A 16052-nucleotide genomic window follows, 5' to 3' on the forward strand; every position below is an offset into this window, starting at 1 on the left:
CCAATTTTAACCTTTTGTTCTTGAGCTAGACATTGTTTGCATGCTCAAGTCTTTGTTTTCTCTTCTCTTTTTTCCTCGGGTTATTATCTTTTGTCTACTCCTTAATGCTGCTGTTTTGTTTTCGTGAGATGCTGACAGTGACAATTGACAGCAGGAGAGAAATCAGTCAGCAAATGCAGCGGTTAAAACTTGAAAGACGCTGAACCTGAAGAGAGTAACTAGTTGGATGGAATTCAGAAAACGGCATCTTTTAAGTTTGTGCCTCTTCTCTGAACGCTGCTGCGATTCAAACTGAAAAAGATTCAGTGTAAAGTGCCTGAACCATGCATAATTTAATTATTACCCAGAGGATATAGCTAACATACTTTAGATTCGAGACACATTGGAGTTTAGACAGAATAGCATTTGCCTCTCTTCAAGTTGAATTCCCCGTGAATTTGTCTATGGAGGAGTCGGAATTTAGAGAACTTTTACGGTACAATCTACTGGCAGCATATCGGATCGGATCGGAGTAATTAAAGAAGAGGGCGATCTGCTTTCACCATAGCGTTTCGCGCGTTTTACGATCGGCGTGTTTGTTTCTGCGTCTATCCACGTCGCCTTTTTTTGGGTTTGACCCCCCGCGCGCGTCCGGGCGCTGTGCTACCGGAGGTGGAGGCCCTTTGAATATTGGCGTGTCGTGTTTTCCTACACCGGTTTGTCTGACTGGTGGGACTGTCATTTTGGTGGGGAAGTTCTATGTGTGATGGGTGGTTGAGGCCCTGTGAAAAAGTTCTATGTGTGATGGGTGGTCGAGACCCTGTGAAAACCGGCTGGGTGCTTCTCATTGTTTCCATCGGTCCACATCGGAGTAGTTAAATTTTTTTTGATCCATGTGCAGCGTTCATGGTGGACCAGGTAGTTGCCTGTTTCTTCTCCTGCTGGTCTACCGTGGAGAGAGACCACCATGGGCACATTACGCTTCCCTAGGACTGATGTGTTGCTGCAGTGAGAGATTTCCTTCTGCTCGAGTGAAGATTGCCATTGGCTTTGTGGACATGGTCCATTCTACGAGCGTGTGGTGGGCTGGGAAAAATAGAAGCCCGTCCATGCGCTGGGAGCACGCTTGGCTGGGCTTGTCCGTGCGTACGGGACAGCCAACGGTGGTTCGACAGTGTCTCCCACAATTCCCCGTAACGGTCTGTGAGCAGCTGTGCTTCACTGTGTCTTCATCAATGCCGCCCAACTGCCCCCTCCCATTTCTGCTTCCCCGGTTTCGTTTTCTTTCCTTGGAAGCTTCGCTGCCGTGCTCTCCTTTCTTCCCAATTGTTTTCACTTTGTTGCCGTCCATGGAGACCGCGAGGTGAAATACGGCCAATTTTTTCTTCATTTGAAGGATCTCCTTCTCTCTACTTACTGGATGGCTACCTGTTGTAGGAACACTTTCGTTGTTTGCGCTGTCGCCGTCGTGGGTGTCTAGGAGACGAAGGTATTCTCCGTTTTGACCCCGGTGACCTAATCCTTCCGTTCTTGCTGTTCCAAGGAGTTCTTTGTGCCGTCAAGCCGCCCTCTGGTTCTTCCATCCGTCGTCTTCAGGCCTCCCCTTTTGAAGGTGATTCCTTGCTACGGTTTTACATCCTTTACTCGCTTTATGGTCTCCGCTTCCGTTATGTGTGCATTTATGTTGTGTCCATTGGGGAGAAGAGAGTGGGTAGTTGGGACGGACGTCGACGGTCAACGTTCCTCTTTTTTCCTTTTGTTGTCCACAGGCCAGAGCATGTATGCTATGGCTGTCCCTGGGCTTTATCTGGTCTCCTCTTTCTTACGCCTTGCCTACACTTCACACACGCTCCTTCTGTAGTTCATTGGCTTGCTTTGTCTATTTTTTGAGTAGTCTCTCTGCGATTCGCAGTGCCAGGCGGGATGGTCGTGGTTGGGGTTTCCTTCGTTTCGTTGTTGAACGCGGCCGCTTGCCATTGCCGTCTTCCCTTGGTGTCGTACCTTTGGGAGCTGGATGGCGATGGTGTCTTGCTAGCTGGCGTAGAGCTTGCTCTGCCAGTCGAGGCGCCCAGTTGCGATACAGTGAGCAAGTTTTTTTGGTGCCTGCAGCAAAGCCTCTTACTGTTTCTCATGAAATGGCTGCTCAGCAAGCTGTTCGTTTCCTACAAGCTAAGTACGGTTTTGCAGTGCACGACTACAACTTTGAAATGTTGCTCTCCTATAGGAGGATAGCGTCGTCTGCTGTAGACGCGGCTATCATGGCTGCTGCGTGTCTTGCTAGTTCCCAAGGACGCTATGGAGCAGCATATCTGCCTTGCGAAACTATTATGAGGCAGTGCAGCTCTCTATGGTTTAGGTTTGTTATGGAGGAGCATTTTTTCTGTAGCGTTCACAGACCTTAGAGCTGCCCTATGGTGTGGAACACTTCCTACGTTAAGAACTCCTATTCAGTCTATTGTTTGTCTTGCATCTGCAATGTAATAACTCGAATTATTTTTTCCCCTGGTTTGATGGTTGCTTGATTCCTCATGGTATGTTCAATGTTAATGAGCTTACTACATATGCTAATTCTATTGTCATGGTGTGTTCAATGTTAGGGAGCTTACTACCTATGTTAATATGACGTTTCCTGTTAATTGTATTGTCATGTTATGTCTGACCTATGGTTTGCTATGCCATGTTTCTTGCGCAAGCCTGCAGACCAACTTGGAACAGCTGTTTTCGCTTTAGCCTAATGTCAGGTCAGCCCACAGCGCGTGTCCAACGGGCACGTGAAAGTCGGCTAAGACGGCAATGTTTGATAGGCCAGGGTCTGTGCTATGTACCATTTTTTCCCCCTTTCATTTTCGGCCTGTGTATCTAACTAACCAGCAAGGCTTGATTGGGTAGGTTACTTGCAAGGTCCAGTCTTTACAGGGTCTAGCTCTACAGCTTGTGAAATCCGTGCTCCTTTGGCATCTACACCGGCTGTTCCTAGATATAATGAGTGTCCAAGCACATCCTTACTACCTTCATATCAGGTAGGGCAGTGTTCTTCTAGTACTGGCACAGGTCTTGCCATGGAAGGGACTTCTACTGGCGAATGTGTTCTAGCGAACTCTAAGAGTAAGCACACATCTGATTAGTTGTCTTGCGTTACTTTGATAAAAAAACTGAAGAGAACATTATTTCGATGCCTTGCTTACTGCATATGGTTGTGTTTAGGAAAGAGAACATTGCTAGATATACCGAGAAATGCTGCTGCAGCCAATAGGGAAAGACGTTGTTTGAAGAGATCAGGAGATCGGGCAAACTGTTTGGTGCCAGATATTCGTAGCGGTATGGTTGTTATATGTATTGCTGTTCTTTCCCCTTTCCCTGTGTGCCTCGGAGTTACTTCTATCTTATGACGTGCTCCTTCAATTGCACACACTCTTCTAATGTTAGGTCCCAAGCCTACTGCTGATGACGTATTACCTTTGCCTAAGGATTATATTGCATCTTTAAAAGGTCAGTGCTATTGTGTGTTAAACAATAACTGTGTACATTTAGTGCTGGATCTGCCCTTATAGTTCTAAGATGCAGCATTGTACCCGGAACGGTCTTACTATGGTGGTCCATCCCATGAATGTCCATATTGTGGTGCCATCTTTTGGTACCAGGAGAGGGTAAAGAAAGGGAGTGTGCTCTCACAGCGGAAAATCATTTACAATCTGTGTTGTAGAAGCGGTAAGATAAACCTGCCCGAGCTGAAAGATCCACCTACTTACCTAGCAAAGCTTCTAAAATACGATGGCGATGCGCGATCCAAAAGATTCTTGCGTCAAATCCGATCATACAACTCCCTTTTTGCATTTACTTCCTTAGGAGCAAGCGTTGATAAGTCGATAAACAATGGATCAGCACCATGTGTTTTTAAAATCAATGGAGTGGTTCACCATCGGATTGGTGGTTTGCTGCCACAACGAGGTGCTCCACCAAAATTTGCTCAGCTATACATTTACGACACTGAAAATGAGATAAAAAACAGAATGGATATCTTTGAGAAAGATAAACCCAGTGATGAACCAGATCCAAAAATTGTTGCTGGCCTGACCTCTATGCTTGATGAGCATAATGAATTGGTGAAAGCATTCCGCTTTGCTAGGGATCGTTTGCAGGCCCATGGCGATCACAAGGTTGCTCTTAGATTACTTGGGTGCGATTCTAGGGATGAAATTCAGTATAATCTCCCAACAAGTGGTGAGATTGCTGGCATTGTGGTTGGTGACTATTCAAACAGTCAATATACATACGATGTCATGGTTCAGTCCACCGATGCTAGGTTGCGACGTGTTTCTGCTCTACATCCATGTTATATGGCCCTTTAGTACCCTTTGCTTTTCCCTTATGGAGAGCATGGATTTCATTTAGGCATAAAATATACTGACTTCCCTAGCATCGTCGGTAACTCTCGACGCTATGTGACAATGCTCGAATACTATCGATACCAGCTACATTATCGACTAAATAAACCAAATCCATTTACATGTTGTGGCCGTCTTAGCGATTCTTTGTGTGTGGACTCATATTCGACTGTTGAGGCATCAAGACTTAAGTACATAGCTGACAATCAACCTGATCTTCGTACTGAATCTGTCCAAGGGATATCAGATGCGATTGACCATGGGCTTGCATCTGGGGATTCTGTTGGCCAAAAATATGTGCTTCCTACCAGTTTCACTGGAGGAAGGCGCTACATGGTGCAGAATTACCAAGATGCAATGGCCATCTGTCGTGTGTTTGGCTCCCCCGATCTTTTTGTGACTTTCACATGCAACTCAAAGTGGCAGGAAATATATGACGCTCTTTTATTCGAACCAGGCTAGCTGCCAAGTGACCGTTCTGACATGATTGTTAGAGTCTTTAACATGAAAGTGAATGAATTTATTTCAGACATTAAAGAAGGGAAAACGTTCGGTCCAGTCCTTGCTGGTGAGAGGCCAAACTAACACGGTTCTTTGCTCTATTTGTAGCAAATTCTAATTGTGGTCATCTGTGTATTGTAGTTCTCTACACAGTAGAATTCCAGAAGCGTGGGCTTCCCCATATCCATTGCCTTATCTGGCTTGCTGCAGCAAATGCTGAATTTAGCGTGCCCATTATTGATGGCTTCATTTCTGCCGAAATTCCCGATGTACTCACCGATCCTTTAGGTTATGCTTTGGTTGACGAATCTATGATACATGGCCCTTGCGGCAAACAAAACAAATCATGCCCATGTATGAAAAAAGATGAATGCTCCAAGCATTTCCCTAAGTGCTTTCAGGATGAGACCACTATGGATGAGTTTGGTTTTACTGTTTATAGACGCAAAAACAATGGTCGATATGTCATTAAGAATGGGGTTAAGCTTGACAACCAGTGGGTAGTGCCATGCAACATGGATCTTTTGAAAAAATACCAGGCGCATATAAATGTAGAATGGTGCAATAAATCTAACATGATTAAATACCTCTTTAAGTACGTGACAAAAGGGGCTGACAGAACAAAAGCATACTTTGAGGTTTCTTCCGATGCATCCAGCAAACCATCTGAAAATAATACTGCTCCAAAAAATGAAATACAAGAATACATTGATGCAAGGTTTCTGTCCACTTGTGAGGCGCTTTGGCGTTCTTTCGAATTTGATATACACTATAGAATGCCTTCTGTAGAACGCTTAACTGTTCACCTTCCAAACATGAACTTTGTCCGATACAAAAAGGGTTCTGATCTAAAGTCATTGCTGTCCAGCCCAGCAGCCAAAAAAACAATGCTGACAGAGTGGTTCGAGGCTAATAAGAAACATAGCAGCGCACGTACACTTACCTACTGCGATTTCCCAAAGGAGTGGTCATGGGACACCAGCTCACGTCGTTGGCGTCCTAAAACACCATCCCAGAAAGTAGGCAGAATGTACTATGTGAGCCCAGTGAGTGGGGAGCTTTACTATCTACGAATGCTATTGATGATTGTGAAAGGAGCGATGTGCTATGCCGACGTTAGAACCTACGACGGGGTTGTTTACCCAACTTTTAGACAAGCATGTGAGGCTAGAGGACTCCTAGAAAGCGATAACGAGTGGCATTTGCTTTTTGATGAGGCTGTGATTTCTGCTTCATCAGCCCAGCTAAGACAACTATTTGCAACTGTCGTGATGTTTTGCTCTGTTGGGAATGTGCGGGCTCTCTTTGAAAAATATTGGGTGTACTTTACTGATGATATCCAGCGACGCCTCCAAATAGCTCTGTCAAATCCTTCTTACATTGTTCCTGCTGATAGACTATTATCATTGTTGATGAAAGAAATGCAAATTGTTTTTTCAAACAGCGGTGGTAGTATAGATGATTATGATTTGCCACAGCCAGCGATTTACTCGAATGACGTCATAGGGAATCGAATGGTGGAAGAAGAACTTGGTCTTGATAGTGTTTTGCTAACTGCTGAGGCTCCCTCAATGATACCTAAGCTAAATATTGATCAACGAAATGTATTTGACACAATCATGCAACGAGTGAATGACTCCAAACCTGGCTTCTTCTTTGTCTATGGCCATGGCGGCACAGGCAAAACATTCTTATGGAATGCACTGATTTCGAAAATAAGGTCTGAGAAAAAAATTGTTCTTGCAGTTGCTTCTTCAGGTGTTGCTTCCCTTCTTTTGCCAAGAGGGCGTACCGCACATTCTAGATTTAAAATTCCGATTGATATTACTGAAAATAGCATCTGCACAATCAAAAGAGGAACCATGCTTGCTGAGCTTATTCAAAAAACATCCCTCATTATATGGGATGAAGCTCCGATGACACATAGACGATGTTTTGAGGCTTTAGATCGAACCTTGCGTGATTTGCTCTCTGAACACACACCTTCTAACAGTATTGTTCCATTTGGTGGTAAGGTGGTTGTGCTTGGAGGTGATTTTCGGCAAATATTGCCGGTCATAAGAAAAGGCTCACGTGCTTCTATAGTCGATGCATCCATCACGAACTCTCCTCTCTGGCACCATGTTATTCTTTTAAGGCTGACAATCAATATGAGGCTTCTGCAAGATAACCTTAGTGAGCAAAATCGTGAAAGCCTCGAGAAATTTAGTGACTGGATTCTAGCGCTTGGGGATGGTAGATTACCTGCAGTAAAAATGGACGATGAAACTGAAGCAACATGGGTGGATATCCCTGATGATATGTTGATTAAGACAGCTGGTGACAAAATTAAAGCAATAATAGAAGAGATCTTACCTGGCATGCCGTGCGATTGTTTGTCCAAACAACTCAACAGTTGATCATATAAATGATTGTGTTGTCGAGATGATACCTACTGAACCAAAAGAATATCTTAGCTGTGATACCATCTCAAAGTCATGTGACCACATGCCAGACTTTGATATACTTTACCCACCCGAGTTCTTAAATTCTATCAACGTGAACAATTTCCCCGCGCATAGGCTTGTGTTGAAAAAGGGTGTAACAGTGATGCTTCTGCGAAACCTGAATCAATCTATGGGGCTGTGCAACGGCACAAGGCTATTAGTTGTTTCGCTTGGCCAACGACTTTTAGAGTGTGTGATATTAACTGGATCTAACATTGGTGATAAAGCATTCATTCCGCGAATCGCGCTTACCACGACAAGTCCCAAGTGGCCTTTTACTCTTCAGAGAAGGCAGTTCCCTGTTCGTATATGCTATGCGATGACAATTAACAAGAGCCAGGGCCAAACCCTTTCACGGGTTGGCGTCTACTGAAAAAAACCTGTTTTCACGCATGGGCAACTATATGTTGCTGTTTCTAGATCAACATCAAGAGCAGGCCTTAGAATACTAATAGAGGATGAAGATGAGGTGTGTGTCTCAAAGACGAGAAATGTAGTTTACCAAGAAGTGCTGGAAGCAGTGAGATCTGTGGTATATTGTACACTGTTTGATTCTTCAGATCGTTCAGAACAGAAGCCTTCATAGCACATCTTAACGTTTCCTAATAAGACCCATCTCTATGTCTGCAGGAGCCTGAAAGTTGGCCTGCACCCAGATCACTCATACTATCCCAAGTAGTGTAGTCCTCTATTTTTTGTTGATTGTTTGTGTGAGTTGTTTTTGTATGTTCTTTTTCCTGCTCACTTGATAATTTGTTCTATGGTACAAGATCTGATCCAAGGAAATATGCATGCCTAACTGCTTATTATTATGCTTGCAGATGGCCGAGGTCCTCATTCCAGATCTTGAACAGGGTGATGGCAACCCAACGATAATCGTCCGTGTCTCAAGGTTGTGGGAATATCGTGATCAAAATGACGAAACAATTGTGCACAACATTAGCTTGGTCCTGCTTGATAAAAAGGTCCCTTCTCGAAACTCATCGGCAAATTGTTATCCATATATAAATGTGTTCTCTTTGTCTAACAGCAAATCTAAACAGGGAGCTAGCATTGCAGCTTATATTTATCCTCCACTAGATGTGGTGTTTGGGCCTATTATCACTGAGGGCAAGGTGTACCGCCTTACCTTCTATCGAGTGAGACCATGCAGCAGGAACTACAGGCCAGTTAACAACAGGATGTCGATTAATTTCACAAAGTGGACCACCTTGGAAGAACATCTTGATGTGCCAGCTGATTTCCCTTGCTACGCTTACTCACCTACTCCATACAATGAACTGCGCTCGCATGTCGACCGCAAAGACTCATTTACAGGTACTATAATTCCAACACCATTGTTTCTTATGATAGATTGTTCCAGTCTTCATATTGGCATTCTCTGTTTTCTCATATGATCTTTTTGTGATAGATGTTATTGGAGTCATTACTGAGGTGTCATCAGTGACAACTATTCAGACAAGGATCAAGGATGGTGACAGCCTAAAGAGGAGTGTTTGCATCCGCAACGCCGAGTTAGCGCTTCTCCTCATTTGTTTTTGAATATACTAACGCCTTTCATATAATGTGCCAGATTTACCATCTAACCTCCACCAAAGTTTGCTTTGCTGTTTTGCACATAAATTTGCTATAACAATGATCTCTTACTCCCACACAGCATCCCTACCACCTAAAAATAGCCACTAACCATACCATCATATTTTTAATTTAATTTCCCCTATGTTTATTACATAGCAATGTCATTATAAATATTGCATTGTGGGGAGAGCGGGCAACAAGCTTTCCTGAAGACGCGATTATCAGTGCTGGTGAAAAGGAACCGCAGGTGGCAATCTTTGTTGGCACACTTGTGCGGGGCTATGTCAGTAAGTATACTAACCGTTCTAATTCCATTTTTTTACCAGTATTAAATAACTTGGCTACATAGCTTCATACACTACTGTTGCAGGAAATGCCTCTCTAGGAAATGTCTCTTTGTCAGGTAACTCTGCTTGCAAATGGTATATCAACATCGACACACCAGAGGTGAACTCCTTCAAAGATAGGTCTGTTATCAAATTAGTACTGCTCAGCATCAATCTTACACACTACTTGGTGCTTCTGTTTCACTAACCACATTAACTCTGTGCAGCATCAAAGGGAACTACGAGCCCATACAGTTTATCGATATACCGGTTCCAAATGTTATTGTTGGTGCTGAACAGAAAACAGTTGCTCAACTTAAGGAGCTCCACCCATTTAAATTCAAGGTAAAACCTTGCTTGACCCAGTTTTGTAGTAAAAATCTACATATCTCCACACTGGAATATGCTAACTGACAAATACTTTCTACCACAGAAACATGAGTTCCAGGTTACTGTTGTTATCAAGAAGTTCTGCATGCAGGCCTCCTGGTGGTATACAGCCTGTGATATCTGCAAAAAAACTGCAAAGCCCTATGGAAGAGCATACAGGTGTGGAGACCCAACATGCCCACCTATTGTTTCAGCCTCACCAAGGTTAGTTCTTCTAAACCAAAAGATCCTAAGCAATAGGGAGTTATTGTTGTTGTATGACAATTGATATCTGGATGGTTGTTGCAGATTCAAGCTGAATATAATAGCAGGAGATGAGACAGCAGAGACCACATTTATTCTCTTTGGCCGTCTAGCTCAGAGGCTCATTGGTCGCTCCGTTGATACACTGCTCCATGAGAATCCATCAGATAAAGACTATATACCAAGTGCAATTACTGACCTGCTTGAAAAGCAATTTGTCTGGAATGTCAGTATCACAGAGAACACAGTTGCAACAGGCGTTTTGTCATTCCAAGTGAATAGGATTGTTGGGGGTGTTGTTAACAATACCTTGGCCCTTCTGCAGTCTCCCTCTGGGTCGCAGGCATATGCTCTGGGGCCTACAATGGCTCTATCACCAGCTGCATCACATGATCAATCTATTGCCCAGTCCTCAGCACCTGCAACCCCATCGGTTGATATCAGTGATACTAATGTTGGGGCAACTAGCCTGAGAATCACTGGATCTCAAGACCAGAATATAGATCTGGAGTGTGCATCAAAGACTCCTGCACAGACAGCTGAAGAAGATGAGTATGATCAGGTTAGCTCACTTCTTCCTTACCTTTCTGAATTCACATGGCCTTCACATGCAAGATTCTGAACACCTGTCGTTTAAAATAGGATGGTGATGATCTTCCTCTGTCACAGATGTGCACTGGTGTTGCTACTAAAACTAGCACCTCTAAAGCATATAAGAAAAGGTAAAACCACATCATTTTTGGTCCATTAGATTGTTTCCACTCTGCTTTAAAAATGCATTGACTTTGAGTCCCATTAGACCAAGGCCATCTCCTGTCACAGGGGCTGCGAAGAAGCTCTTCAAGGACACAGATGATGAGGGTGCTGGTGGCAGGTATTGTTAACAACCCTTTCAAAATGCACAGCAAGTTTCTATGGTGTCTGTCTAACCAATTTTCATTTATTTGCAGTCGTTCCACCAGGGCATAATCCAAGCAGAGTAGCAGTACACCATTATTTTGGGTTCAAACAGTTCTTAAGCACTTCAACATTTGCATCACCTGGCTCAGGCATCTGCGGCTATCCTGGCCCTGTAACTGCAGAAGAGAAGCAAGGAGATCGCCGATGTTGTCATAGTGCTCCTAGAAACTGTGCCTTTATTAAGCTTGAAGGATGCTTATGAAAGCATTTGTTATAGCCTTATGTCTTTTGCTTAAACCTACCGATGATCGCCATGCAGTTATACAGCTAGGATTCGGCATTATCATGACATATCATGATAATCCTGAATACTGGCAGGTTTCGCCAGTCATTCTGTAATGGCACCTAATTCCGGCCTAGGCATATTTGTGCAAGACCTATAATGCATCCTCTTCAATTACTATTGCTAATGTCTACATGTATGGCTAGACGCTGATTGGCATCTTTTTCCACTGTGATTTCCATCGCCATCCTTCAGAAAATCAATCAGGGTTAACTTTTAAGCCATGAACTCGACCAAACACAGTTAACTCCCAAACAAAGAAAACATAACATATCCGTTCCATACCTATATCGAACCAACCAGAATACAGTACATAACACACGCAATAGAACAACCGTGCATTGAATTTTACTCAGGGAAAAAAACTTGACTTCGAAAAGACACAGAAAAGACATCAAAAAATAAAGCTACGATACGTGCTACATTAATCCCTTCCATCTACTCATCTCACTTCTTTCAATAGCCATCTTCTTCCTTCTGTTTCTCTGCCTCCAACTCAAGAACAGAGAACTCCTCGGCATCATCTCTGACCTTCAATCTTCCAGGCAAGAACTTCTTCCTTCCTTTTTTTTTTGCCTAATCACCCTTTCAAGCCTCCCTATTTTGATAATATTTCTGTTCCTGTCCAATGAAAATAGACCAGATCTCGGTAGAAACAGTTACCATTTTCCAAATCTGAATCTAGAAACAAAGAGCACCACCCACATTTCAAACAAACCACCAGCCCAGATTATATTTCCTATGTTCAGCGATAGTGCATTCACAAGTGTTTTCTACATTGCTTCTTCCAGCAGCATGCAGGTTGGTCAGAACAACCGACTCACCCGACAGATCAAAACACCATCGTCCTATGGAAGAAACCGACCGTTAGTGGCAACAAAGTTTTCAAAACGACAAGAAATTTCACAGCTACTAGCGGATATCATATATTAGCGCGCTGTGGTCGTTAGAGTACTTGGTGCTGGCAATCCAACAACAACCCAAATATCAGCCATGCTTGGTTTTGTGTGCAATTGCCAGGTTGATGATTTTGCACTGCTACCGTTTAAGCGTCGTATGTACATTGCACTTTTTTTGGATGCAGACCAGCAACACGAATTGTCCCAGAAAGCATTTGATCAAGGATCGTACACATTCAAAACAACAAAGCTTGAATTTCAACCTTTCAAAATGAATTTACACAGCACTCCCAATCCACTACGTCAAAGGGTCATCCTTGCTATGGAAGGAGTGCCACCAGAATCATGGAACAAGCCAGCTATAACAGAACTCTTGGACAATTGTTGTATCGTTGAAGAGCTATATGGAGAGCACCATATAAATGACCTTTCAATTTTCAAGCTAGCTGCATGGACAAGAGACTGCGATCTCATCCCTAAGATAATTGACTGGAGCATTGAAACAGACGAAGAAGAACATCAGGCAAGTGATCCCGGTTGTGGACAAAACACAGCTTTATCAGTGATTTTAATACACATCGAGAAGTTATTTGATTACAACATTGAAAACGGTGGGAGCCAGAACGACAAAGAAAATCCTCGGCTACTAGTCATAAAAACATTCCAATGGGTATCCTATCACATAGACTCCGATAATGGACCAATTGAAGGAGGATCGCCGTCGGAGGCAGCAAACAATCTTCATATCTAGCTTCATTCACATCCGAGGCTTCATGTGCCTCCCGACGATACCATGTATGATTAGGTTTATGTATCCTCAACACTCAGTTAGCATGTACGATTAATGCTTTGGCTATGTATCTCTAATGTTATTTACTTTACCTGGAGCGTTGTTCAGTGTCACCATATAATCATGCATATATTACAATGTTCTTAATGAGCGTTGGGGCGCCGCGAAGCACGCCATTAGTCCTAGTACTACCAATATAAACGATCCAATGGTGTAGGTTGATTTGCACCCGTTTGTATTTTCTTTTTCTCCCCCCAATTGCTTGCCGCAATGCAGATCACTCCAAATGTGCATATAAGAATATTTTTTTCCCATTCGTTTTTTATTGCACGGCTCAATTATCATAGGCAATTCAGGTTGATGTAGTAATTGTAAGCGAATCATGTGGATAAAATCGGCCTTTACTGAAACTGCACCTGGAGGGGCCGGGGTTTAATTCCTCGAACCATCCCTGTTCTGTAATTTCTTCCCCTCAATGGGACAATTCAACAAAACAATAGGCGAGGCGGAGGCCATGTCTATTGTACGGCGGCGGCGGCGGCGGCGGCGGCGAGCTCTTTTGCATGTGGCCGGCGACGAGGAGTACTACACGGGGAAGGAGAACGGAGTCGCCGGCGGGTGGGCTGGAGGAATGCAGATGGATCACGGGCTATTTGATGAATTTTGGACCGAAATCACGGTGGGCCTGCTACCATTAGTTGCAGTGATTTTGGAGGCCCGTTTGGGGCAGAATTAGTAATGATGGCCCATTCTTGGATAACGGGAAGCTGTGACCTTTCTTTTTTTTCCTCAAAAAACCAAAAAAACTCATGCATTTATTCAATATTATACAGGAAGTTCACATACAGATTACGGGCTTGTTAATTTTGTTGCTTTTTTCAACCTTACCAATATTTGGTGTTACTAAAATTTAGTATGTTTTCATGTTACCAAATTTTTTCGTATTGGATGCATTTAGTTTAAAGTCTTACCAAATATTAATATAGTTTTTGAGAGTGGAAACTTATGGATTTTTCAAATTTGATATGAAAGCGATGGAAAGAATGTGTTTGGTTTGTTGTGTTTCCAAAGGGTCTGTTCGCGACAACTTTTTTGCAGCTGCGCAGCTGCAGCTGTTACAATGACTACATTGTTTCTACACACTGATACTGTTGGTGTAGTTACAGCTGCTGCAGCAGCAATCTGCACCGAGCAGGACCAAAATTTGGTAATGTCAAATTTTAACAAAATAAAAAATGGTATCAAAGTGAAGTTCATATCTCTCAAAGAAAGAGAGATTAGGATGCTCACGAGTTGCAAAAAAGAACCCCTCAAAGAAAGACAAATTACACAAAGGCCATTAAATATATGCTAAGAATTCTAAAAGAAAATAGAAAAGCAACGTAATCCTTACTTTGCTTCTTTCAATCCGGTGAACCAAACGATGAAGCCGCCGTTGCCGACAATGAAAACGAGGTTGACCGCAAAAGATGACATCCAACTGCAAACCCAACAAGGGCCTCACGAAAGCAGAGGTTGAAGCAGACTTGATGAACATGAGAAGATCCCGTCTAACCTTCAAGATGCTCCGTTGGATTGGATACAATGAAGGTCACCAAATCAATAGCAGCAACGTCGCTAGAGAGGATTTGAGCGGCCGACACCACCTCGTTGTTATGGAAGGAGAAGGCCTCCCACCACAAGACAAATCTATCGCACTTGTCGACCCAAACACCAGTGAAAAACCCCATAACAATCACCCAGACAGCATGAGCCATGGAGAGAGGCATCTGGGACGAATAAGACCGACGTCGGCATCTCCTTTGAGATGTAGGAAAAAAACAAGGAAAGAAGAAAGCCATGAATGAGATAAACCCATTATATAGCAGGATGAACCCGACAAATCCTTGGATCTCCACTCTAAAAAAAACTCGAATATTAGAGAAGGGCCTAATATCAAATAATTAGAAGGGGTGAGGCTTTTAACCCAGATCGTCTAGTCCACCACTGTCGACGTTTGATGTCGCGATTCCGATATTTGCATGGTATGGGGATCGTTGGTACTAGGATATACGCAAAACTGAGGTAAAAGAGATGGAGACGAGGATTTTTATACAGGTTCGGCCCCTTGAATTGTCAGGTAATAACCCTACATCCTGTTGGCCAAAGCCGGTCGTTGCTCTTATTCACCATAATCATACCAGTATAATATATGGGTAGCCTATCTAACTGTTGTCGACATGGCGGTCTGAAGTTCTAACTCGTAGTCGACAACAGGGTAGTCTTCCTCCTCGAATCCGTGCCCGGTGAGATCAGAGATAGCGCTTTCGTCTCTCCTGACAGTATCCGAAGACACCGTAGGGGACTAGCCGTGCTTATCCCTGAAGTCGATATCCGGCGTCTTATCTTGGCGTATGTTGGCTTGTATGTTGTGGCTTCTATTGTTCCGTAGATTGTGGTGGGTGTCGATTGAGGTGGTCCTCCCCTCTCCTCCTAGGGGGTCTTGTATTTATACTCATAGGTGTCCCCTTGTCCAAATAGAACTAGGGAAACCAATATGGATACAATCCGAGCAGTGCTTGTCGTTTCCATGTAGAACTCTGGTTGTCTTTCCTTATCTGGAACTCCCTCCATATCCGAGGTCAATTTCCGTATAAGACATGGTATGTGGTGGGTCCTGCTGAGATGTAGTCGACTATTATTAGGTATGTGGTATCCATAACCCTGACAACCATCTTATGGAGCTAGCCGGAAGACCCCTGGACATTTCTCTGGATCTCCACTCTCACCCCCTCGCTGGCGACCGGAGAGGAAATGGACTCCGGCAGAGAAAGAAGAATCGTCTTTGTTTTCGGTTTTCACCGCCCATAGATAAATGTATTTTAAAAAGTTGAAAATTGCGCCATTCAGAAATCCCGCTGAATGAAATTCCTTTCAAAAAGCTTTGTTTTTTCAACTCTGATTTGGTGAAAAACCTCCTCCGTTTTCCACAACTCTGATTGTTTTTTGTTTTGAAATATTATCCAACTCTGTTTCTATAATACTAGCTCCATATTTCTTCTCGTCTCAGTTGGGGGGAAATCGACGTTCACGAAGTTGATGCAGAGAACAGACTAGTTAACTCCTGTTGTCGAACGAAAAATTCCGGAGGGGTTCGGAGTAAGTCTCCGACCCTCCCCCTTTTTTTTTTATTTTCCTTTTCCCCATCCAATCACCACAATACAAATCACTCCAAATGGGCATACACGATTTG

General features: G+C 43.4%; 2 protein-coding genes across 2 annotated transcripts; both read left to right on the plus strand.

Annotated features, from left to right (window-relative positions):
• The first annotated feature begins 1243 nt into the window (after window positions 1-1243).
• On the plus strand, window positions 1244-11245 carry LOC112936062 (replication protein A 70 kDa DNA-binding subunit A-like). The gene is made up of 13 exons (XM_066306588.1): window positions 1244-1342; window positions 1417-1591; window positions 8173-8316; window positions 8395-8668; window positions 8763-8865; window positions 9086-9216; window positions 9300-9396; window positions 9483-9600; window positions 9689-9849; window positions 9934-10450; window positions 10531-10610; window positions 10688-10762; window positions 10839-11245. The coding sequence occupies exons 3-13, from the start codon at window positions 8173-8175 to the stop codon at window positions 10855-10857; spliced, it is 1719 nt and encodes a 572-aa protein (XP_066162685.1). The 5' UTR covers window positions 1244-1342; window positions 1417-1591; the 3' UTR covers window positions 10858-11245.
• Window positions 1903-7264, plus strand: LOC136354758 (uncharacterized). The gene is made up of 12 exons (XM_066306453.1): window positions 1903-2002; window positions 2089-2222; window positions 3000-3084; window positions 3184-3297; window positions 3406-3468; window positions 3544-3687; window positions 3826-4224; window positions 4603-4734; window positions 4894-4932; window positions 5007-5134; window positions 5267-5365; window positions 5462-7264. Exons 1-12 carry the CDS (start codon window positions 1903-1905, stop codon window positions 7262-7264), a joined length of 3240 nt encoding a protein of 1079 aa, XP_066162550.1.
• Window positions 11246-16052: the final 4807 nt, after the last annotated feature.

Source organism: Oryza sativa, chromosome 12 (assembly GCF_034140825.1).
Source record: "Oryza sativa Japonica Group chromosome 12, ASM3414082v1".
Taxonomy (NCBI): Eukaryota; Viridiplantae; Streptophyta; class Magnoliopsida; order Poales; family Poaceae; genus Oryza; species Oryza sativa.

Excerpts from the sequence above, each read along its gene's own strand:
- LOC136354758 (XM_066306453.1), top strand. The coding sequence starts at position 1,903 with ATGGTCGTGGTTGGGGTTTCCTTCGTTTCGTTGTTGAACGCGGCCGCT. Across the intron at positions 2,223-2,999 it reads GGAGGATAGCGTCGTCTGCT|GTAGGGCAGTGTTCTTCTAG; the intron begins GTAGACGCGGCT and ends CCTTCATATCAG. Across the intron at positions 5,135-5,266 it reads TTTCTGCCGAAATTCCCGAT|GATGAGACCACTATGGATGA; the intron begins GTACTCACCGAT and ends AAGTGCTTTCAG.
- LOC112936062 (XM_066306588.1), top strand. The coding sequence starts at position 8,173 with ATGGCCGAGGTCCTCATTCCAGATCTTGAACAGGGTGATGGCAACCCA. Across the intron at positions 9,217-9,299 it reads ACTTGTGCGGGGCTATGTCA|GAAATGCCTCTCTAGGAAAT; the intron begins GTAAGTATACTA and ends CTACTGTTGCAG. Across the intron at positions 9,601-9,688 it reads TCCACCCATTTAAATTCAAG|AAACATGAGTTCCAGGTTAC; the intron begins GTAAAACCTTGC and ends TTTCTACCACAG.